The sequence below is a fragment of the Trachypithecus francoisi genome, unplaced genomic scaffold (assembly GCF_009764315.1).
Source record: "Trachypithecus francoisi isolate TF-2019V2 unplaced genomic scaffold, Tfra_2.0 Lachesis_group0, whole genome shotgun sequence".
Taxonomy (NCBI): Eukaryota; Metazoa; Chordata; class Mammalia; order Primates; family Cercopithecidae; genus Trachypithecus; species Trachypithecus francoisi.
Window position 1 is genome coordinate 57,610,993 of NW_022681453.1, and position 23,546 is coordinate 57,634,538.

At 53.8% G+C, this 23,546-nt stretch overlaps 1 protein-coding gene across 3 annotated transcripts in view; it reads left to right on the plus strand.

Moving 5' to 3' along the window:
• FBLN2 (fibulin 2) overlaps positions 1–23,546 on the plus strand; it is a 90,581-nt gene that overhangs the window by 20,324 nt on the left and 46,711 nt on the right. For all 3 annotated transcript variants that reach the window (XM_033210775.1, XM_033210776.1, XM_033210777.1), the window contains exon 2: positions 4,643–5,971. In XM_033210775.1, coding sequence (XP_033066666.1) covers positions 4,684–5,971 — 1,288 coding nt within the window. In that variant the 5' untranslated portion in view covers positions 4,643–4,683. The remainder of the gene's footprint in view (positions 1–4,642; positions 5,972–23,546) is intronic.

Consider the following 23,546-nt stretch of genomic DNA (forward strand, 5'->3'; position numbering starts at 1 on the left):
GCCTGGAGAGTGACTGGCCTGGTGTCCTCCACCTGCCAACCTTTCCCGTCCCCAGGTGGCAGCCCGGTGACCACCAGGGCCATGTGGACCTGGTACAGACTTCTCTGAGTCGCATACTGGGCGTCAGAAGCACAGGGTCGTGGAGTGCATGTGCTGAATTCTCACATGGGTACTACCTTGCAGAGAGGTTGCTCCAGGTGACACTTCGGCCAGTGGCATAAGAATGATAATAACACCACTATGCTAGTGTTTGCCTTCCTGATGGAAGCAAGGGAGAGACTGCAGTGGTTTTACTTTGCATCTTGCTGGTTTTTACGTGCCCACCCGGGAGGGCTGGCTTGCTGCAGTGTGACTGCCTGGCAGGCCACCACATTCTGTCCCAGGGGCTTTGTTTGCTGGCCGGGCTCTGACTGCTGGGACTGCCCCCACAGGGAGGTCAGGCCTCCTTCCCCACCCCATCTCCAGGGGTTTCTCTTTTCAGGTTGGTGAGGGGTGGGGGCTGTCTGCAGAGGCTGGGGATGTGAGTAAACTCAGTTGGAGCTCCCAGGAGGGGCATGTTTGATTCTGTGACCCTGCAGTGTAGAGACTGTGCCCTCCTACTTCTCTCTTGTACGAGTGTCCCCAGCCCTGCTTATTTCCGGTGATAGGGAGCTCACTCCTGCCCAGCAGCCTGGTCTGTCCCTGCCCTGGAGGGAGCGTTCTCCACTTGGTGGTAGCTGATGGTAGCTGACATCTACCATCTCTTCCACGCCCCCACCTCCACGCCACACATACACGCTCCATTGGGAACAACTGTGGAGATGTGAGGACAGGGGGGTCTGCTTTTCTCCCAGGTGAGCCACCCCAAGGGGCCTGGACCCCCTCCCCCACGTGGGCCACTCCCTCTCGACACATCCCAGATAGTCCTTTCACCTCCTGAGTGGACAACCTTCAGCAGCACCAGGGTACTCTGAGCTGCATGCATTTGGGGGGGCCCAGACGACATGGGGAACCTGGGAGCTCACACCCCATGTGATATCTCAGGGTGGCCGGAGCTCTGTGGCTTGAAACAGGAGTTGGAAACCTGAATTTTTATGTGAACGTTTTCAATTTATGCATGCTGGTAACCAATTTAAAATGAGAAACCCACTGTGTGGGCCAAACAAAATGCACTTGTGGGCCAGAGAATGCTGGTGGGCCCCTGACCATGACCTGAGGTGTGGTGGAACATGTGTAGATGCAGAACCAGGGCTCAGAGAGGGCAAGGGCCGTGCCTAGGGTTGCACAGTAGATGTGGAGAATGTCGAGTCAGGCTTGGGCCTGATGTTCTTTATGATTGCCCTGGGCCTGGAGTGGGGAGATGGGCAAGCCTGAGGTTTGGGATTGCTTGAGCATGGACAGAATGTGATGCCGGGCACTCAGGAGGCCGAGGGGCCGGGCCACCCTGGGGGCTGTGCCAGTGAGCAGAGCAAGGGGACAGACTTGGTGGACCAGGTGGTGGGGCAGGGTGGGCTGGGCAGGAAGTTCCTCTGGAAGAAGTTCTCGGACAGCCCTGTGTCCTGTGGCCAGGGTACTGTCCTCTCAGGACGCAATGTTCATGCCTAGGTGTGTGATGCACTGGAAGGCAGGAGGGCAGGGAGCTTGGGTCTCAGTTCACCAAAGATTTCCTTTTGTTTTGAGATGGAGTCTCACTCTGTTGTCCGGGATGGAGTGCAGTGGCACGATCTCGACTCACTGCAAGCTCCACCTCCGGGGTTCAACCAGTTCTCGTGTCTCAGCCTCCCGAGTTGCTGGGATTACAGGTGCATGCCATCATGCCTAGCTAATTTTTATATTTCTGGTAGAGATGGGGTTTCACTATGTTGACCAGGTCTCGAACTCCTGACCTCAAGTGGTCCACCTGTCTTGGCCTCCCAAGTGCTGGGATTACAGGCATGAGTCACCTCGCCTGGCCAAAGATTTCCTTTCCTAAAAGGCACTGTCAGCTGGCATGGTGGCTCATGCCTGTAATCCCAGCACTGTAGGAAGCTGAGGTGGGAGGATCACTTGAGGTCAAGAGTTCAAGACCAACCTGGGCAACACAGTGAGACCCCTGTTAAAAAAATTAGCTGGGTGTAGTGGCGTGTACCTGTAGTTCCACCTACTCAGAAGGCTGAGGTGGGAAGATGGCTTGAGCTCGGGAGGTTGAGGCTGCAATGAGCTATGATCACACAACTGTGCTCTAGCCTGGACAACAGAGTGAGACCCTGCCTCTAAAAACAAACACAGAAAGGAACTGTTGAGAGTGGACCTGAGGACCTCTCCCTTGCAGTCTGGAGGGCCCTTGCGTTTGCTGACTGGGTTAAAGGCCCTGATTCTCCCAGGCATGAGGATTGGTGAAAAGGTGGCATTTGAGTGGCTTGTGCAAGATGAGAGAAGAGATCCCTGCGGCCCACTCCTAATGTCAGTGGCTTTACGGAGTCCTCCAGTCTCCTGAGGTGGCATCTCAGTGTGAGGGCAGGGGCGTCAGCCCTCGAGGCCACAAAGGCTCCCTGGTACTCCCCCGGCCCTGAGCCTGGTCTGGGCATGGGCTTCCATCCCCCCGCCTGTCCATGGACCTCCACTGCAGCCTTCCCTGCCTCAGTCACACAGCTCCCCCTTTCAGGCGGTCCTGGACTTCTCTCTTCTGTCCACTGCATCCTATCCATCAGCAAATCCTGTGAGTCCTACCTTCAGAATAGATCCCCTGACTCCTGCCTCTCTTCACTCACTGCCCTGGGCTCTCTCACCTGCTCGCTGCTGGCTCCCCTGCTGTAGGCAGCTGGGTGGGTCCCTTGCACTGGAGAGTCCCAGGCTCTAGCACTTGCAGGCACACCCAGAGGCCCTCACAGCAGGCCGTAAGCCCATTGCTCCGCAGTTACCACCCTTGTGCTGGCGTGGCTCAGCTCTAGCGGCCCTCTCTGTCCCTCACCTGCCTGCTGCTGGTCTGGCCTCAGCCCCTTGGCCCTGCCATTCCCTGCCGGATGCCCTCCTCAGAGAAGCCCTCCTCTTCCACCAGGCTGACGCAGGCTCCCCCAACACTGCCACGGACACTGCCACGCCTCCTTGATTCCCTTCGTTTGTTTCATCATGGGGCTCATGCCTGCCTGGCGTTCAGTTCTCTACAGATTTGCTCTTGGGTTTATTATCTGCCCCTCCACCTCTGAGGGTGTCAGTGCTGGGAGGATGCTGGGAACCTGTCTTGCTGGCTGATAAACCCCCAGTTCCTAGAGGGGCTAGGCACAGAGGAGGCGTTCCTTCAGAGATGGGGCCAGCCTGGGGTCCACTGCTGTGACGATGAGCCCCGTTGTCCCTCTGTCACTGCCCTGTGGGGCTGTGCTTTAGGCTGGGAGTGGGAGAAGGAGCTCTTGCCTGTGACTTTGGGGAGCACGCTGTCTAGAAGAGGCAGGCATGGCCACTGGGTCAAAAGTGGGGCTACAGGCACCGGGGACTTGGGCCAGGGTGGAGGAGGGAGGAGGCGTGAGGATTGGTGAAAAGGTGGCATTTGAGTGGCTTGTGCAAGATGAGAGAAGAGATCCCTTGGGGAAGTTCAGGCCTAAGGGCCGGTGGGAGGGTCAGATTGGGATGGCTCCTGTAGGGCCTTGAGTGCCAGGTTCAGCTGGGAATCCAGACCTTTCCTTGCTGGCCATGGGAAACTGGGACAGGCTGTGGGGCCGTGGCACGTCAGGGCCAGCTGCCGTCAGACCAGACTGGGTTCCCTGGGAAAGGGGAGGAGTGGAGTCAGGATGGGCAGGGAGGTGGCGGGGCTGTTCCAGTGCAGACCGGAGGTGAGGCTGGAGAGCGGGGACAGGGCCTAGAGACGGAAGGAAGGGTAGAGACCGTGGGGAGGGAGTGGAGATGGATTGCGGGGAGAATGGACATGACTGGGGGAGTTGGTGGGGTGTTAGGGACAGCAAGGCATCAGGATGCATTTGCCAGTGCTAGTGGGGAGGTGGACAGGAGCATCCCCTGGGGCTAAGCCTGCAGTCCCGGGGGTCTCACAGGGGTGTTCCTGAGTCCTAGGGTCTGCGGGCTGGGGCTATAGTGGGGGTCTTGTTCTTGCCCAGCATTTCCCCACTGACCGTATTTTCTGGCCAGCAGCTGTGGTGCGTGGCTGGGGACTGAGTCAGGGATCTGGGCAGGGATTGGTCGGGTGTGTGCATGGGACGATGCGTGTGAGACTGCCCAGGGTGTGTACTGGCACATGGGCATGCTGTAGGTGAGACAGTGTGTGTGACTGCGTGGAGGATTGTGGGGCATGTTGCCTGATGTGCCCCGGTGAGTGCGACCAAGTGGGTGTGGGGCTGTGCATGCATGTGTGTGGGCACGAGGGCTCACTCAGAGGGTCTGCCTCAGAATGCAGGTGAGGGTGGAGGGTTGAGTGGCCCAGCAAACACACGTGGGGCTGTAAGCAACTCCAGCTCAACACCTGTGGCACCCAGTGACTGCACACTCATGTCTGTGATCTGCCCCACGTGTGGCAGAGCCTGTGTGTGGGGGGGAGGCAGTCCTTAGTGTGCTCCTGGGGATGAGGCATGCATGTGAGGTGGCTGAGGCTGGGCCCCCTGCCCATGTGTGTGCCAGTGTGCACTCTGTCTGTGTGCGCACACCCAGTACTGACAGGCTTCCTTTCCGATTCCCCCAGGGTCTTGCAGGAGAGGGGACCGTCCTGGGCTGGCCTGGACCATGGTGCTGCTCTGGGAGCCTGCAGGAGCCTGGCTTGCACTAGGCCTGGCCCTGGCCCTGGGCCCTAGCGTGGCCGCAGCTGCCCCTCGGCAGGACTGCACGGGCGTGGAGTGCCCGCCGCTGGAGAACTGCATTGAGGAGGCGCTGGAGCCGGGTGCCTGCTGCGCCACGTGTGTGCAGCAGGGCTGTGCCTGCGAGGGCTACCAGTACTACGACTGCCTGCAGGGTGGCTTCGTGCGCGGTCGCGTGCCTGCCGGTCAGTCCTATTTTGTGGACTTTGGCAGCACTGAATGCTCCTGCCCACCAGGCGGCGGCAAGATCAGCTGCCAGTTCATGCTGTGCCCGGAGCTGCCGCCCAACTGCATCGAGGCTGTAGTGGTGGCTGACAGCTGCCCACAGTGCGGCCAGGTGGGCTGCGTCCACGCGGGCCGCAAGTATGCAGCTGGCCACACTGTTCACCTGCCGCCCTGCCGGGCCTGCCACTGCCCTGATGCCGGCGGAGAGCTCATCTGCTACCAGCTCCCTGGTTGCCACGGGAACTTCTCAGATGGCGAGGAGGGTGACCCTGAGCGACACTATGAAGACCCCTACAGCTATGACCAGGAAGTGGCCGAGGTGGAAGCAGCAGCAGCCCTGGGGGGTGAGGTCCAGGCGGGTGCAGTCCAGGCAGGTGCAGGGGGCCCCCCAGCTGCTCTGGGAGGTGGGAGTCAGCCACTGTCCACCATCCAGGCACCCCCCTGGCCAGCTGCCCTCCCCAGGCCCACAGCAGCCGCTGCCCTGGGTCCTCCAGCCCCAGTGCAGGCCAAAGCTAGGAGAGTGACTGAGGACAGTGAGGAAGAAGAAGAGGAGGAGGAGGAGAGAGAGGAAATGGCTGTCACCGAGCAGCTGGCAGCAGGTGGCCACAGGGGGCTGGATGGGCTGCCCGCTACAGCCCCAGCTGGACCCAGTCTTCCCATCCAGGAGGAGAGGGCAGAAGCCGGGGCAAGGCCCGAAGAGAACCTCATCCCGGATGCCCAAGCCACGTCCCGCAGCAGTGGGCTGGAGGGTATGACGCCTGCACCGGGCCTGGGCAAGGCCGCTCTCATCCCGACTCAGGCCATGCCTGGCTCTCCCAGGGACCCAGTCAAGCCCAGCCCCCACACCATCCTGTCCACACCACTGCCTGATGCAGTCTGGATCCCACCCACCCGGGAAGTACCCAGGAAACCGCAGGTTCTGCCCCATTCCCACGTGGAGGAGGACATAGACCCCAACTCTGTCCATTCTGTCCCCAGAAGCAGCCCTGAAGGTAAGACCCTGTCCTGGTTCCTTCAGGGCACTTTGTGTGGGAAGGGCAGCCTCGGGCTCTGGCCACTGCCCCAGGTCTCTGCCTGGGGCTGGGCATGCTGGATCTGTGGGGCCAGGCCTAGGGCGGCCAGCCTAGGCCCTTGATGTGGGCAGGAGGCTGTGAGAGTGCACCTTCTCCCAGGCCCAGCTCTTGGGATGGGGTGGGTGGGTGGTGGGAGTGGGGTTCCTGTTGTGGGAGGTGCTGGGCCCTCCGGTAGGGCTGTGGTTGTGGTCAAGGGTCCAGAAGGTACACATCTTCAGAGCTGGGGGCCCTGAGAAGGGTTCCTGCCTCAGCCCAGTAGGCCCCTGCATGCCCTGGCAGGAAATGTGAAGGGCAGTCTCTTCTCAGCTGCCCCGGTGGCTGGCCTGTAACCTAGGAGCCTAGCATGGCCACCTCTGCCAAGTTTTCAACAAATGTCAGCCAGAAAGCTGGATTTTATGTGACGTCTTCCCATTTCTAAGTGTCTGCAGCAAATTCTAACCTCATAAGCATGTGTTGTAGAAGGAAGTGAACTCGTGGACAGAGGCAAGGTGGGTGGGCCATTTGAGCAGGGCCGCTGGCCATGCTGGGCCAGTGGAGTTGGTGGGGCCACACCAGTTGTACTGTCACTCCATGGAGGCCCCTCTCCAAGCTGGGCAGGCAGCTTCCCGTCAGTCCTTCCAGCAGCACCGAGTGCTTACAACCATGTACGGTGTTTCACCAGTGAGGCAACTGGGGTTTGCGGTGGTGCTGGAGGCTCAGGTCACACAACCAGTGAGCAGTGGACCTGGAAGGCCCTGGAGCCTGACTGTATATCCTATATCCTCCAAGCCACCTGACACAGAGTTCAACACACTCCATTGGACACATCAGCGCAGGCAGCCAGGACCAGGGCACCCAGGCTTCAGATGGGGACTGGCCTGAGGCTGTGCAGAGGCAGGTAGGCAGCCCAGGCCTCTTCCTGCCTGTCCATGCCTGCTCCCAGCAGGTCCTCCATAGCCCAGCACAGTCAGACACCCCATTAGAAGACCCCATGGGCTGTGGTGAGGAGGGGAAGGGTCCGCTGAGCCTACCTAAGAGCCATCCTCAAAGGGCTCTGCTGCTTAAACAGGGGCCACAGCCCCCACGAGGCTGACCCCTTCGTGCTCACTTTAGCAGCCTTGAACTTCTGCAGGGTATGATTCTGTCACATCAGCTGGGGGCTTGCAGATCCAGAAACCTGGTCTAGCTTCCATGGGACCCTGGGGTGATGCTCCTAAGACCCCACCCATGTTTGAAACCCCTGTGGGCCAACACTGGAGAGGAGAGGCTTCAGGAGTCCTCTAGCAAACAGGTTAATCTGGGCAGATAACCCTGTGCTGCCACAGCCTGGGCAATCTGGGGGCTTCACAGACCCATGGACATTGGAAAGGCCCAGTGCTCCCTCAGTGTGAGACGGGACAGCCCCACACCTGGAGGGAGCGCCTCAAACACAACTCAGATCATGCCATCCTCTGCCCTATATGGCTCCCTCCTACCCCTCCCCAGCTTCTTCTCACAACAGTCAGAGCTTCCTTTCAATCAAGTTCAATTCCCTCTGGCTACAGAGCCTTTACACGTGCTGTTTCCCCTGCCTGGAGCACCCCCTTCTCACCACTGCCCACTTACGACCTCATCCTCCACATTGCAGCTCAAGTGGAAGCTCAAGGCTCCCTCCGGGGAGCCTTCCCTGACCCCCAGGAGGAGTCAGATCTCCTGAGTGAGGCTCACCACTTCACTCCTCAGCTCATATCACTGCTCAGAACATCACACCTCTGTGACTGCTGGGGTCTTTATCTCCCCGTCAAAGACCCAAGCTCCCCAAGGGCAGGGTCTCTGCTGGGTTTTGCCCAACCTGTACATTCAGCATCTGTCTGGCTCCTGTGCACATGCTGGGCACTCAAAAACCACTGTCAGAGGGTGGGCTGGTTGTGGTGGCTCACGCCTGTAATCCCAGCACTTTGAGAGGCCGAGGTGGGTAGATCACCTGAAGTCAGGAGTTCGAGACCAGCCTGGGCAACTTGGTGAAACCCCATCTCTCCTAAAAATACAAAATTAGTCTGGCGTGGTGGTGGGCTTCTGCCATCCCAGCTACTTGGGAGGCTGAAGCAGGAGAATCACCACCTGGAAGGCAGAGGTTGCATGAACCAAGATCGTGCCATTGCACTCCAGCCTGGGTGACAAGAGTGAAACTCAAAAACAAAAACAAAAACAAAACAAAAAAAGAAATGACTGTCAGAGGGTGAAGAGCTGAAGAAGGCAGAAGAGAAGCCTGCTTCCACCACTTTCTGCCCTTGTGTCCACAGGCGGTGGCCTGAGCTCCCTGTAGCCCACTCTCCGCTCCTGTAAACTAAGAGGACTGTTGTGAGGAGTACGGGGCTCAGTAATCACAGAGTGCTGAGCACGGTGCCTAACAGAGTCACAGCGTTGAGGGATGTCTGCAGTCGACAGCAGCAGTCATTTGAGTTTTAGCGTTTCCCTGTTAGCCAGAGCATCACGGCATTCAGATACTCCTGCCCTGCAGAACCTGCTTGTGTAAGGCCCTGAGGAAGGGGCCCCTTTCCTGCCATGCATTCCTGGGGCCACAGGCTGTGCTGAGGACTTCTGCAGGTCAGGGGCTTTCCCCAGTTGCTCTGGGAACCTCCAACCTCCTGAGGGACGCCCTGCCCCAGGATTCCTCCATGTGGTCCTCCACTGTGCCAGCCCTGCAGGAAAAGCCGCCCTCACAAAGCCCCTTGAGTGACAACAGACGTCAGACCCCTTCTCCCCAGCCCAGGGAGCTGGGCATGTGGCTTCCATTAGGCCACATCTGGACATGCTCAGAGGCAGGGACGTCCTGGCCGAGGCAGTCTGGATCCCTGGCAGGGCTCCAGCTCAAAGACAGGACCCCCAGCCCAGCTAGGCCTGGGGCACTGGCTGGAAACCCCTTCTCTAGGCCCCAGGGCTGCCATGGCAACGTGGCTGGAGGGGTCACTTCCGGCCCCATTACCTCTTTCTGCAGGGCCCAGGGCTGAGCAGGGCAAAGCCACCTCTCCAGCTTCTCCTCACCAAGGGCTCCTCCATCATTCAGATCCCTCAAGGTCTCCCCCAACAACAGCAGCCAGGGGCTCTAAGGCCCAAACCCCACTTAGTCCAGGAGGCTCAGCTGGGCAGCCCGATGCCCCACCTGCTGGGCTTCCATCTCCCACCCCTCCCATGCTGCATACACATGGCTGTGACCAGGGATAAACCTGCCTGTGTACATCTCTGTAACGCCCTCCTCCCCCCTTAGACCCTAAACGAGGGCAAGGTTGCGCCTGCCTTGCTCACTGTCGCACGCAGCCTTGGCTCAGTGAGTGTGCTCTGTGAATATCTGTTGAAGATATCAGCGGGTGGGCTGAGGACAGATGGTGACTAGTCATGGTCACATTTCTAATTACTCAGCAAGTCCTCAGCCGAGCGATGAACACGAATTAGCTCATTTAATCCTCAAAGCAGCCGCATGACGCAGGGACTTCCCTGCTGCTTACAGATGGAAAAACTGAGGCACAAAACCATAAGCCACATACTCAAATTCTGTGGGTTGTAGAGCCAGAGCCCATGAATTGGTGATGACGAGTGGGCCATGGGTAGGCAGGAGGGTGAGAGATGGGGTGCGGGTGTGGATGTTTATCCGGCCAGACCTGAGCTTCTGGGTCCGCTTTGAAATCATCCTCTGCCACTGGGTCCTTAAACCTTCCATTCCCTGCGCACCAAAAGCTGCAGCTGCCTGTCCCTGCCCTAATTCTGGTCTCTGGGCCTTTGCATGTGCTGGGTCCCCTGCCAGATCAGCAGTCAGACAAGATAAGGGGGACTTAGTTGGGGGCCTGTCAGCCAGCAGGCCTCATCAAAGCCCACACCCAAAAATCCATTTGAGAAAGCTCAGGGCAGAGGGGAAAACTGGGGCTCCTGAGAACAAAGCTGCTCTCCAGGATCCCACAGCCCAGACCAGAGAGGCCTTGAGCATTAAGAGGCAGGGTTGGGGGCCAGGGGTGGGGCTGCTTCTATTTCAGAAACCCTGGAAGCTACACTGCATGCACCATGCTCCTGAGCCTGGCTGCATGCCCTCCCTGGCACACGTGCACTTCATTACATACCCCACCCACAACATGCATGCTCCCCACCTCTCCCATCCCAGCCCGCCACCTCCCGCCTGTGACCTGGTACTGCTAGCCACACCTCTTGGACTGTGCTCCACTGAGAATAGGGAGTGGAGCCTACCTCCCCAGCTTATTGGGAGGATCAAATCACAGAAACAGGAGCCGGGCACCCAGGAGGTGCTTGGCGAGGGCGAGTTCTGTGCCCTGCCCACTGTAAGCAGGTTGGAAGCAGAGTTGGCAGGGGTGGCAGCTGGTGGGCCTGGAGGAGCCCACAGAGACCCCAGTTTCATCCTCATTGCATGTGAATGGACTTTGCACATGATCCATGCCCAGCAAATGCTGTGGGAGGCCTTGAGAGATGGGAAAATGGGATCCAAGCTGGTTAAGAGCCTTGCCCAAGGCCACAGGTATGGGCAGCAGAATGAGTGGATGGGAACACTGCTGACACTCCAGAGCCCCTCATGCCCCCTCCTTCAGGAAGCCTTCCCAGATATCCCACAGGCATGTCTTCCTCCCAGCCCCCAGCCTGTGAACCAAGTCCATATTTGTTCATCTCTGCCTCCCCAGGGATGCCAGGACATGCTCACAGTTGACACCTAATGAAGGTTGTAGAGGAAATGATATGGGATTGAACAAGACACAGGCATCCAGCTGTGGGGACAGATCTCTAGAAACCTCAGAAGGGAGACAGGGAGAAAGTAGAGCTGGAGCTGGGGGAGGGGCTGAGCAAAGGCACAAAGATCCAGGAAGGCTTCCCAGAGGAGGTGCTGTCTGAGCTGGCTAGGAACAGGTGTAAGCAAATGCTTGGAACAGAGGGGAGATGGTTTGGGATGCTCAGAGGATGTCAGTAGAACTAGGGTGAGGAGGAATTACTGAGAGAAAGGGTGGTCAGGGGGATCCCCCCGGTTTACTCATTTATCCACCCAATATTTGTAGAACTCCAGCTGTGTGCAGAGCCTGCTAGAGGCCCTTGGGCTCTGCAGAGAATATGACAGGTATGGTCCCCACCCTCACCTCACAGTGCTGACATTCTGTTGGGGAAGAAAACAGTAAACAAGTCCATGGGAGTTACCTGCTGTAATGTCAGGTATTGCCAAGAGAAAGCAGGGTGAGGCCGCGTGTGGTGGCTCACACCTGTAATCCCAGCACTTTGGCAGGCCAAGGTGAGTGGATGGATCACCTGAGGTCAGGAGTTCAAGACCAGCCTGGCCAACATGGTGAAACCCCTGTCTCTACTAAAAATACAAAAATTAGCCAGGCGTGGTGGTAGGCACCTGCAATCCCAGCTACTCAGGAGGCTGAGGCAGGAGAATCGCTTGAACCCAGGAGGCAGAGGTTGCAGTGAGCCAAGATTACATCACCATGCTCCAACCTGGGCGACAGAGCGAGAGACTGTCTCAGAAAAAAAAAAAAAGAAAAAAATTAAAGCACGGTGAGAGGAAGGGTGGGTGGACACGGGAGTCCTCCCTGGGGCGGTGACCTGAGCGGAGAGCTGAAAGGAGGGGAGGAGCGAGCCACTTGGACACCTGGCAGAGGGAGCAGCGAATGCAAAGGCCCCAGGGCAGGAAGGTGCCCGGACAGGAGGTCAGTGGAGCCGAGATAAGTGGGGGAGAGGAAGGGAGATAGGGGATCTGGGAGGTCACTGGGGCAGGCTATCCAGGGCCTGTGGCCACCATGAGGACTTTGGCTTCTACTCTGAGTGAGGTGAGAGCTACAGCAGGGTGTTGAGCAGAGAGGAGTGACACTGGCCAACTTATGTGTTAACAGGATCCCTGGCTAGGAGGAGTGGCAGAGTTGGTACAGGGCCCTCACAAGGAGCTCCCGAAAGGGAACACATCCTCTCTTGTCAACACAGAGACCCAGAGCACAGCTGTGCCTAGAGGCTCTGTCGGAGAGGATGGGAGCAGGTGGCTGCCCTGGGTCCACAGAGCTCCGAGGCTGGACAGGTGCCCTGCGTTTGCTGCGGGCCCCTCCAGGCCAGCTCCCCAGGTCTCGTTGCCACCAGCCCTGGCTGGCGGCTGGGTTGAGGCCCTCTGCTCAGGGGCATCTGTCAGAAGCAGCAAGTTTCACCCTGTGACAACCTGGAGATACTCCACATGGACGTCCCATTTCATGGAAGAGAAACTCTCATCTTGGGGCTGTGGCGGGGGGCCCCAGTCTCCCAATGGAGGAGGAGGGCTTGTGGTTCCCATGGGGGACCTAGAGGTACAAGTGGGTCTGGGTGGCTGGTAGCTGGGTGCTCCCTGTGTTTGCCTGCCTGGGCAAAATGCGTGCATTTCACAGCTGGACCTAACCCATCTTGAGGGTCTGGGGCCAAGGCTAGGCCTGTGGTGGGTTTCTTTATTTTAATTTTTGAAACTAACTCTGTGGGTTTATGCAAATAAAACCACTTTATTGAGATATTATTTGCATGCCATAAAGTCCCTCTTTGAGGGAGCAGAATCTAGTGGGTTTTAGTAGATTCGGAGTTGTGCAGACATCCCCAGAATCTAATCTCAGAGCATTGTCATCACTCCAGAAAGACACCCACATCCTGTAGCAGTCACTTTCCATTCCCTTCTTCTCCCAGTCACTGGCAGCCAGGAATTTCCCTTCTGAGTCTATGGATTTGCATATTCTGGATACCCCTGGACTCTCTGGGAATCATGCACTGTGTGGTTTCTTGTGTGTGATTCTTTCATTTAGCACAGTGTTTTCAGGGTCCATTCATGTGGTAGTATGTGTCATTAATCCCCTTTCATGGTTGAATAATGTTGTATGAATATACCACACTTCAAAAATCTATTCATCTGTTGATGGATATTGTTCTTCCAACTTTTTGGTATCATGAGTAATTCATGTGTAAGTTTTTATATGGACACATGTTTTCATTCATCTTGGGAACATATCTAGGAGTGGCATTGGTGGGCCACATGGTAACTCTGTGTTTAACCCTTAGAAGAACTACCAGACTGAGGCCGGGTGCGGTGGCTCACACCTGTAATCCCAGCACTTTGGGAGGCCGAGGCAGGCAGATCGCTTGAGGTCGGGAGTTCAAGACCAGCCTGACCAACCAGGAGAAACCCCCGTCTCTACTAAAAATAAAAAATTAGCCGAGCATGGTGGCACGTGCCTGTAATCCCAGCTACTTGGGAGGCTGAGGCAGGAGAATTGCTTGAACCTAGGAGGCGGAGGTTGCGGTGAGCCACAATTGCGCTGTTGCACTCCAGCCTGGGCAACGAGAACAAAACTCTGTCTCAAAAAAAAAAAAAAAAAAAAAAGCCAGGCGTGGTGGCTCAAGCCTCTAATCCTAGCACTTTGGAGGCCAAGGCGGGTGGATCACGAGTTCAGGAGATCGAGACCATCCTGGCTAACATGGTGAAACCCCGTCTCTACTAAAAAAATACAAAAAACTAGCCGGGTGAGGTGGCGGGCGCCTGTAGTCCCAGCTACTCAGGAGGCTGAGGCAGGAGAATGGCATGAACCCAGGAGGCGGAGCTTGCAGTGAGCTGAGATACGGCCACAGCACTCCAGCCTGGGCGACAGAGTGAGACTCCATCTCAAAAAAAAAAAAAAAAAAAAAAGAACTATCAGACTGTTTTCCAAGTGACTGCACCATTTTACGTTCCCACCAGCAGTGCGCAAGGGTTCCAGTTTCTCCACATCCTCACCAATTGTTACAGCCATCCTAGTGTGTGTGAAATAGCATCTCATCGTGGTTTAGATTGCAGTTCCCTGATGACTAATGATGCTGAGCATGTGTTCATGAGATTGCTCTAGAAACTTCTAGAATACACAAGCACACATCCCATTAGCCTCAAAGTGATGACATCATCACACTGTCATGTAGTCTCCGGAGAACTCCACTATACACTGTGCTCTGGGGGAGAGTGTATGAAGAAGGTAACCAATGTCCTAATGTTATTACAAACATAATTTTGACCTTATGGATCTCTGAAAGGGTCTTGGAGACCCTATAGGGCCAGGACCACACTTGAGAACCACTCGTCAGTGCAACTACAAGCATGTAGGTGCGTGCACGTATTTTTCACAAGATATAGGATGCACAGCATTCTGTTCTATGCCTTTTTCAAATAACTATGAATATTAGAGCTTTTCCCTGTCACTGCATGGAAAGTCCCCTTTCTGTGTTTGACGGCCGCAATGCCCCACAGCATGCAGACCCCGTCTTTGATTTACCAGTTCCCTTACTGATGGATATTCAGGTTGGTTCCAGTATTTTGCTCTTAAAAAGCGATGCTGCTGTGAGCATCTCTCTAGCATGCCCCACTGTGGAATTGTGAGGTCAATGTGTCTGTGCTTTTTTTCTTTGTATGCTGTTCATTGACACAACCACTAGAACCTGTCAGAAGCACACAGCGCAAATGAATTTTCACAAGTGAACACACCTGTGGAGCTGACATCACCTCCACAAGTGAACACACCTGTGGAGCTGACAGCACCTCCACAAGTGAACACACCTGTGGAGCTGACCATCGGCTCATGAGACAAGACCAGCCCCTAGGAAGCCTCCTTTGTGCCCCTCCTAGGAAACCACTTTTCTTGACTTATAATGGCAGAGGTTAGTTTTCCTGCTCTTAAACTTTTATAAATGAACAGACTGTGCTGTCGCGTGTATCGGCAGGAGGTCTTTTTGATTGTTGCGTAGTGTTCCATTGTAGGGATCGACCCTGCCTAGGTTGTTCCCTGGCTAGGGGCATTGGGTTGTTTCCAGTGGAGGCCGTGAGCTTTCTCTGCCAGGGTCCTGGTCCTTATGCCTGTGCATTTCTGTTGAGAGGTGCTGGCTGGCTCAGCACTAGGAGATACGGATGTATTTTTATAGCCCTGGTAGATGTTGTTCATTTGTTCGCCCTGGAGGGTGTACTGGATTTTACTTACACCTGCAGTGCATAAGAATGTCTCTTTCCTCATTCTATTCATGCAACAAATATTTCTTGAGTGCCTATCTCACTGTTGCAGGTGTGGGGGAGATGGTGAGCAAAACAGACAAGACTGGAGCTGCCACTCGTGGGGTGGGGATTCACACAGTCAACAAAATGAACATCTGAAATCTGGCACGTTAGATGGTGAAAGTGCTAAAGAGGAAATTAAGCAGGTTCTGGACTTTGCCAGTCTGAGAGGTGGGGGGCAGCCTCTCCTAGTGGTTTTAGTTTGTGCGTAGCTCTCCACCCACCTTGTCTGAGGGTTCCCCAGTGAGTCTCCCTGGTCACACTCCCACCAACACTGCTGTGGGGTGGCCTTCCTGCCATTCTCACCAAACCAATGTTAGTCTTTCCTCCTTGGACACACCTCAGTCATGGTATAAATGACCCATTGTCACAATAATGCAAGTGAGGCAACCACAGTACCTCCATAGCACATGCAGTGCACATTTATTATTGGTACCAAGTCCACAGGCCAGTTGGGCAGTCCTGCTGACGTAGCCAGGCGTGGCTGACATCAGCTGGGCCTGAGTGTGTGTCTGTGATCTCCTGGCAGCTGAGCTGGTTCGGGATGGCCTCAGCCAGAATGGCTCATGTCTGTGCCACGTGGTCTCCAGCTGGTTAGCGCTGGTGTGTTCTCATTGTGGGAACAAGAGAGAGATTAGAAACACACAGGTGTTTTAATTTAGGATTTTGAAGATGGAGAGCATTCCTTCAATTATTAAGATAGTTTGAGATTTTATTACTTCCTGGGAGATACGTGGTGCACCTGGGGACCACACACACAGGGAAGTCAGGGAGCACAAGGCTGGGGCGGAGGGGGAGGTGCGGGGAGAGGTGTGGGCCTGGGGCACTGGCTTTCATTGGGGTCTAGGGTGGGGAACATGAAAGTCTGGTAGTTGTTGGGCAGTTTAAAGCAAGCAGGCCTGCGATTTGAAACAAACCAATGCAAAGTCCTTTCCTGGATGGATGTGTTATTTTGGAATCCTGCTGGCCTGGAGGCCAAGTGTGGGTTTGGGGCGAGAGCTCTCGGGGCTGAAGTAGAGGAAAGACAGCAGGAATTTATCATCTAAGTTACATGGCCAATCAGACATGGAGGCTGAGGCAGTACGCGTGTGGTAAACCTCAACACCCACGGGCTCTTGCACCTGGGCTCAGAACTAGCTGGGCCAGTGCTTTTGCCACATTGTGTTGTCAGCCAGTTAGGAGGCCAGCCCAGGGTGAAGGCTCCTGGCCATTAGAGTCACTGCAGAGTCCCGCTGCCATGGTGGGGATTAAGGAGGGGGAGAATGCAGGCGGTCAGTTCAGTGGGTGCCCCATGCCTGAGCACCAAGCCCCAGACCCCGTGCCGTTGCTTTACATGCCTCATCTTATTTAGTTCCCATAGTGACCCTACAGCAAAGGGATTACAAGTCCCTTCCCACTGTGGTGTCAACCTGTGCCTGGCCACAGCCTAGGGCAAGGAAGTGTTGAGCCCAGCTCTGAACCCAGATCTGTTGATGTAAAAGGCATCTCTGTATTTTCTGCCTGGGTCCTGGCACAGGGCTCCCCAGGTTGGAGGCTGGCTCTACCCCTCACCAGCTGTGTGACCTTGGGCAAATTGCTTAACTGTCCTGGGCCTCAAGATTTCTCACCCGTAAAAGGGGCTTACTGATGGCTCCCTCCCAGAGCTGTGTTCTCAATGGGAAGAACGCCTGTGGTGGACACCAGGTGCAGGGTAGGCCTGCCACAAAGCGGAGCTCCACTCGTGGCTGGCATCCTGGATGCTGTGGTTCCAAGTCCTGAGGCCCTGCTGGGAGGGTGGCAGTCTCTGAGCCCTGGGCTGCATCCTGTTCACGCACCCAGGTCAAGGCAGCAGATGCGGCTTTCCTGAGGCTGAACCATGCCTGGAAGTCCTTGGCCTCCTGAGCCTTCCAGAATCCTGGGGGCCTGAGTGAGCTGGAGTTCAGGATCTGTGCTGCGGGTTTCCCTGCGGGCAGTGTCAGCATCCTCTATCTGCCAGCACCTCCTCTAGGCTAGGCCACGCTGTGTGCCTCTGGGACCTCTGGCCTGCAGCATCTGGGGCTTTGAGGGGAAGCTTCTGGTTGAGATCAGAATTGTGTGGGCTGGGGCTCTGGTGGGACCTCCACCCCCTTGTCCACTCCTAGGCTTCCATGCTGGGAAAGTGGGCTTGGGGCCAAGTTGAAGTGAGATTGAGCCTGCTTTGGTCCTCAGAGAGTGAATTCCTGCCTGTGCCGCTCCTGGCTGTGTGACCTCAGGCAAGTGACTCACCCTCTCTGAGCCTCAGTTTCTGCATCTGTACAATGGGGTAGTCTCAGGATTACTGAGAGGAGCAGGCGGGCTAACGGCAGCCAGCACGGAGTGCTGCTCCCTGCCTCTTCCTGCCAGAAGTTCTGCAGGAACTGGGGTGGCGGGGGAGGGATGAGAAGAGGGCTTTGTGTTTTTGTTTCTTCAGACAGATGTAGATGTGTATCTTTTGATGGCCAGAAGTTGTCCCCTCTGGCAAAAGAACAGAGGGGCCAGGCCTGGTGGGGTTGGGCAGGGGCTGTTCAGCTGCTGTGTTTGCCACTCCAGTTGCCTACAGATGTGCAGCAGCGTGTTCCTCAGTGGCTGTCTCCCTCCCATGCTGCCCTCTTGTTTCGGCCCCTGCCAACTGTGTCAGCAAACGCGCGAGCTGCGAGACCCTCCTTCAGCCACACAGCCTGGCTGCGAGGCTGGCTTCCCACAGACAAGGGGAGGGGCACCCTTCTCTACTGAGTCTGCATGTGGGGCCCTCTTCGTCACCCTCACAGGTCACCCTGCATCAGTGGAGCATTTATTATGTGCCAGGCACTGTGTTCATCACTGGACACGTATCAGTCCATTATGCGTCATGACCCCCCGTGAGGGGATGTCATCATTTTGTCCGTTTTGTAGACAAGGTGACTGAGGCCCAGGCAGGTTAAGTGAATTGTCCAAGTTTCCTGAAACCAGTGAAGTAGATGTTTGCAAACCCCTGACTTGGCCCTCTGCACCAGGCACTTCCACCTCCTGCCTGCGGCCTCCCTGAGTTTGCCTGGCTGCCCAGCGTGAGCAGGCATTTCCCTGTTGTGGGCAGACTGAGGCTTTAGGACTCTCTGGATGGCTGGCCCTCGAGGGGCAAAGGTGAGCCCAGGGCAAGCTGGCAGGCTTCAGACTCCGCACTCACCCCCCACCTCCCACCTGTCAGGCTTCTCCCTGGTATCTGCCTGGTCAAGGTCTAGGCCGGTGGACCTGGTGGGGCTGTGGTTTCAGGTATAGTCAAGGACCACATAAGGACGTTTTGGTCAGTGATGGACCCCATATATGACGCTGGGATTAGCAGGTAGGCAAGCCTGCTCAGCACACAGGGCCCAGAACCTGGGGGTGGGGGAGTGGGAAGAGAGGGAGTAAGAGGCTTTCTCTCCTGCTTCCAGCCCCGCCCTCTCACCTGCCCCCCTCACCCTTTGGGTGCCAGGGATTCAGTGGGAACCACAAAGGTGAAGACCCTTAGGGATGAGGGTCCCTGCTGTCACTCCCGCAGCTGGCCTTTAGAATGCATATGATGGAGAAGCAGCACTAGAAGTCTGGGAGTGAAACAGCTTGTGGGAAAGTAGGGGCCGTGGGGACCAGAGACTGTACCTAGAACACAAGGGCAGTCATTCCTGCTATTGCCCTGGGGCTGTGGAGGCCCGGGATGGCCCGAAATTTTGGATTTTCTGCAAGAAGCCTGGGATCTGGAACTTCATATGACAGCTCCCAATTTGTAAATATTAGCAATTCGTTCACATATTTTTAAAGCACCCAGAAAGTATGCTACAGGCACCTGCTTGCTGCTGTAACTTGGACTCTCCCTCTGCTGCCCCTCATGACACCACGAGGATGACACAGAGGCCCAGGACTGGGTGAGGAGCCGCAAGCTCCGCATAATGACATTTCCATCAATGATGTACTCCGTATGTGATGGTCCCATACGATTATGGTGAAGCTGAAGGAGCTGAAAAATGCCTTTTGCCTAGTGACAGCGTAGCCATTATTCGTGTTTGTGGTGATGCTGGGTATAAACAAACCTACTGCACTGCCAACAGTATAGAAGCCTAGCACACGGGCTGGGCGTGGTGGCTTATGCCTGTAACCCCAGCACTTTGGGAGGCCAAGGCAGGAGAATCACTTGAACCCGGGAGGCGGAGGTTGCAGTGAGCCAAGATTGCGCCATTGCACTCCAGCCTGGGCAACAAGAATGAAACTCTGTCTCAAAAAACCAAAACAAAACAAAAAGCCTAGCATATGTAGTTAGTTACAGTGCATCATACTTGATAATGAATGTCTGTGTTACCAGTTTATGTATATACTGTATTTTTGTTGTTATTTTGATAGGCCTAGGGCACTACTGTGCACTGGTGTGTTATTTGGCTTTCTACTTATTTAAAAAAATAGTTAACTATAAAACAGCCTCTGGCAGGTCCTTTGGGAGGTATCCAGGAGAAGGCATTGCTATCATAGGAGATGAGAGCTCCATGCATGTTACTGCCCTTTAAGACTTCCCAGTGAGATAAGATGTGGAGGTGGAAGGCAGTGATATTGATGATCCGGACCCTGTGTAGGCCTAGGCTAGTGTGTGTGTTTATGTCTTAGTTTCTTTTTTCTTTTTTTGAGATGGATTCTCGCTCTTGTTGCCTAGGCTGGAGTACAGTGGTGTGATCTCGGCTCACTGCAACCTCCATCTCCCGGGTTCAAGCAATTCTTCTGCCTCAGCCTCCTGAGTAGCTGGGATTACAGGTGCCCACCACCACGCCAGGCTAATTTTTGTATTTTTAGTAGAGACGGGGTTATACCATGTTGGTCAGGCTGGTCTCGAACTCCTGACCTCGTGATCCGCCTGCCTCAGCCTCTCAAAGGGTTGGGATTATAGGCATGAGCCACCATGCCTGGCCTATGTCTTAGTTTTTTTTTTTTTTTTTTTTTTTGAGACGGAGTCTTGCTCTGTCGCCCAGCTGGAGTGCAGTGGTGTGATCTTGGCTCACTGCAACCTCCGCCCCTGGGGTTCAAGAAAATTCTCCTGTCTCAGCCTCCTGAGTAGCTGGGACTACAGGTGCATGCCGCAACGCCCAACTACTTTTTTTTTTTTTTTTGTATTTTAGTAGAGACGGGGTTCACCGTGTTGCCCAGGCTGGTTGCAAACTCCTGAGCTCAGGCAATCCGTCTGCCTCAGCCTCCCAAAGTGCTGGGATTACAGGAGTGAGCCACCGCACCCGGCCTATGTCTTAGTTTTTAAGAAAAAAGTTTTAAAAGTAAAAAAATAAAAATAGGCTGGGTGCGGTGTTTCATGCATGTAATCCCAGCACTTTGGGAGGCTGAGGAGGGCGGATCACCTGAGGTCAGGAGTTTGAGACCAGCCTGGCCAACATGGTGAAACCCTGTCTCTACTAAAAATACAAAAATTAGCTGGTCACAGTGGCGCAGGACTGTAATCCCAGCTACTCGGGGAGGCTGAAGTAGGAGAATCGCTTGAACCTGAGAGGTGGAGTTTCTAGTGAGCCCAGATCAGGACACTGCACTCCAGCCTGGGTGACACAGCGAGACTCTGTCTCAAAAAAAATAAAAATAAAAATAAAAATAAAAACACATATAGAGTAAGATATAAAGAAATATTTTTCTATAGCTGTACAATGAGGGCATTTATGTTTTAAGGTAAGCGCTATTACAAAAGGGTAAAAAATTAAAGTTTATAAAGTAAAAACATTATAGTAAGCTAAGATGAATTTATTGAAGTAAGAAAAATATTTTAAACTAAATTTAGTGTAGCTGAAGTGTCCAATGTTTCTAAAATCTACAGTAGTGCACAGTAGTGCCCCAGGTCTTCAAATGCACTCACCACTCACTCACTGAGTCACCCAGGGCAGCGTCCAGTCCTGCAAGCTCCATGGGTGTTAAGGGCCCTGTAAACCAAAATTAAAATTCTAAAGCCCCTCCCTCCCCCGCCACCAACCATCTAACTGGACTTCCTCCTCAGCAGGGGCTCTTAAAATTTAACTTGAAAGACTGGTTCAGGCCATGAAGGGAAGTGGGGGTCGGACAGGCCTCATTATACCTCTCATGTTAACATCAACACAGATTTTAAGTCTGATAAGAAACATTTTACAGCCTAGCTAAAAGCTTCATCTGCATGATAAAACTACACCATGCATAACCTCTTATCCTATCCCAAACATTCCTTTCTGTTGATCCCAGGTCTTTAGACAAACTCAACCAATCATCAACCAGAAAATGTTTAAATTTACCTATGGCCTGGAGGCGCCCCCCAATCTTGCTTTGAGTTGTCCTGCCTTTCTGGACCAAACTAATGTGTTTCTTAAATGTACTTGATTGATGTCTCATGCCTCTCTAAAATGTACAAAACCAAGCTGCACTCCAACTACCCTGGGCACAAGTGGTCAGGACTTGCTGAGGCTGTGTCTTGGGCACGTATCCTCAACCTTGAAAAAAAAACTTAAAATACTTTCTGAATTAACTGAGACCTGTCTCAGATTTTCTGGGTCTGCAGACCCTATACAGGGGAACCATTTTTTATCTTTTATACCGTATTCTTACTGTGCCTTTTCTATGTCTAGCTTTGTTTAGATTCACAAATACTTACCATTGTGTTCCAGTTGCCTATAGTAGTACTCAGTACAGTCAAGTTCTGGACAGGTGTGTCACCTAGGAGCAAGGCTACATCATGCAGCCCAGGTGCGTAGTAGTCTATGCCACTTAGGTGTGGGTAAGGACATAAAGTGTCCTTTCTCAGAATGTGTCCCCTGACACATTCGTATAATAATTCTTAATTATACGTTAAGTAATGCATAATTGTGTGGGGTGAAGGGTAATGGAAATCTGCCAGGTGGAGGCACGGGGCATTCGGTTCTGGAAGGGCCCCAGCCTGGCCCCGTGGCTTCTCATTGGGAACCCTGAGCTCCAGGTCCCAGACCACCTTGGCTTTGCTCTGGCAGAGCACAGCTGGTGGCTGCTCCCGGGGTACCTGCTGCCTCTTCTCCAGGCAGGACTTCTGAGTCAATGCCTCCCGGGCCAGCGCGGATCACCTAAGGCTTTGCAGAAAACCATGCTGGACAGCTCTAGTGCCCCATTTCCTGTTTACTTCTAAGAGAGAAAAAGATCTAGTTTATATTATGTGATATTTTTACTTTTATTTTTTATCAATCACTATTTATTAATGTTTCTAAAAAGGTATGTTTACATTTCTCACAGTAAATACTGGCCTGGGAACACCAAAATTGCTATGTAGTAAAATATATCCTACTAAACTGTACGTATGATGGGCTGGAAATTAAGCGAGAAATAAAAAACAATAAACAGAATTAAGTCATTTATAAGATTCATCTATAAGTAACACAAAACATTATTCTCAGAATCAGAATTACATCAAACTTCAGTTTGAGCAGAAATACAGCCTCTTAGGTAATAGCAGTTCCTTAAAAAATAATGTAATTCACAGTTCTTTCTGAGAAGGGACGGTGTACACTTTTAGTGTCTTGCAAGTTCCACACATTTCTTTTTAAACAGAGTTAAACTTGTCAAGAATTTCTGTGCTTCTCCTGAATCAGGGTGGCCCAGAATTGTGCAGGATACTTTTCTCTCTTTCGCATAGAGTTGGCCCCTAGACATCTCAACAAAAATAACCCATGAAAATGCCGATGACAGTCGCAGGCATCACTGGCTCCCTGGAAGGTTGTGGAAGGGTGAGGCTTGTCCATGGGTCATCTGACTGAGAACATACCACTTTCCAGAGCTTTCTAAGGAGCAGCTGGAAGTCAGATACTATGGGGTCTCACAGCCCCTCCCCGCCATGTTGTTGAAGCCCACCATCAAGCCCCCTTTGGTAACTGTGACTCTCCCAGCCACAGCTCACTAACATCTCAGGGTTCCACCTGGAACCCCAGCCCACACCAAGCAGCTGGTACAGACTTTCAGTGGGGCTGTTTGAGGGGGAAGGGGGCTCAGTGAAGAAGGGGCTCAGCCTCATCATTATCCAGTGCTCTCTCTCATTTGGGACACACACACACACGGATATTTCAATCTTGACACTGTATCTTGCAACTCTAAAAAATGACGATATTCTGTAATGTTATCACATACTATGACCCTACACTTAACACAATTACCAATGCCCTAATGCCTTCTAATATTCAGACTATATTAATCTCTCTCTTCTTCTTCCCAAAGGGTATCGTATAGCTCGTTTTGTAAAAGTAATGTCTAATCAAGGATGATTAGATAATTTGGTTTATTTTTGGTTATGTGTCCTGAGTTTTCTTTTTTCCTAAAGTTTCTATTGAAGCATAATATACATGCTGTGGAGTGTCTTTTAATCCAAATTAATATAACAGTACTCAGAGCTTTTTATTAGAGTAAAATGTATAGACAGTAAAGCAACAAGCCTTAATAGAATAGCCCAGCAAGTTTCTACTTATGTGTAAACCCAGGCATTCCACAGTCAAGATAGAA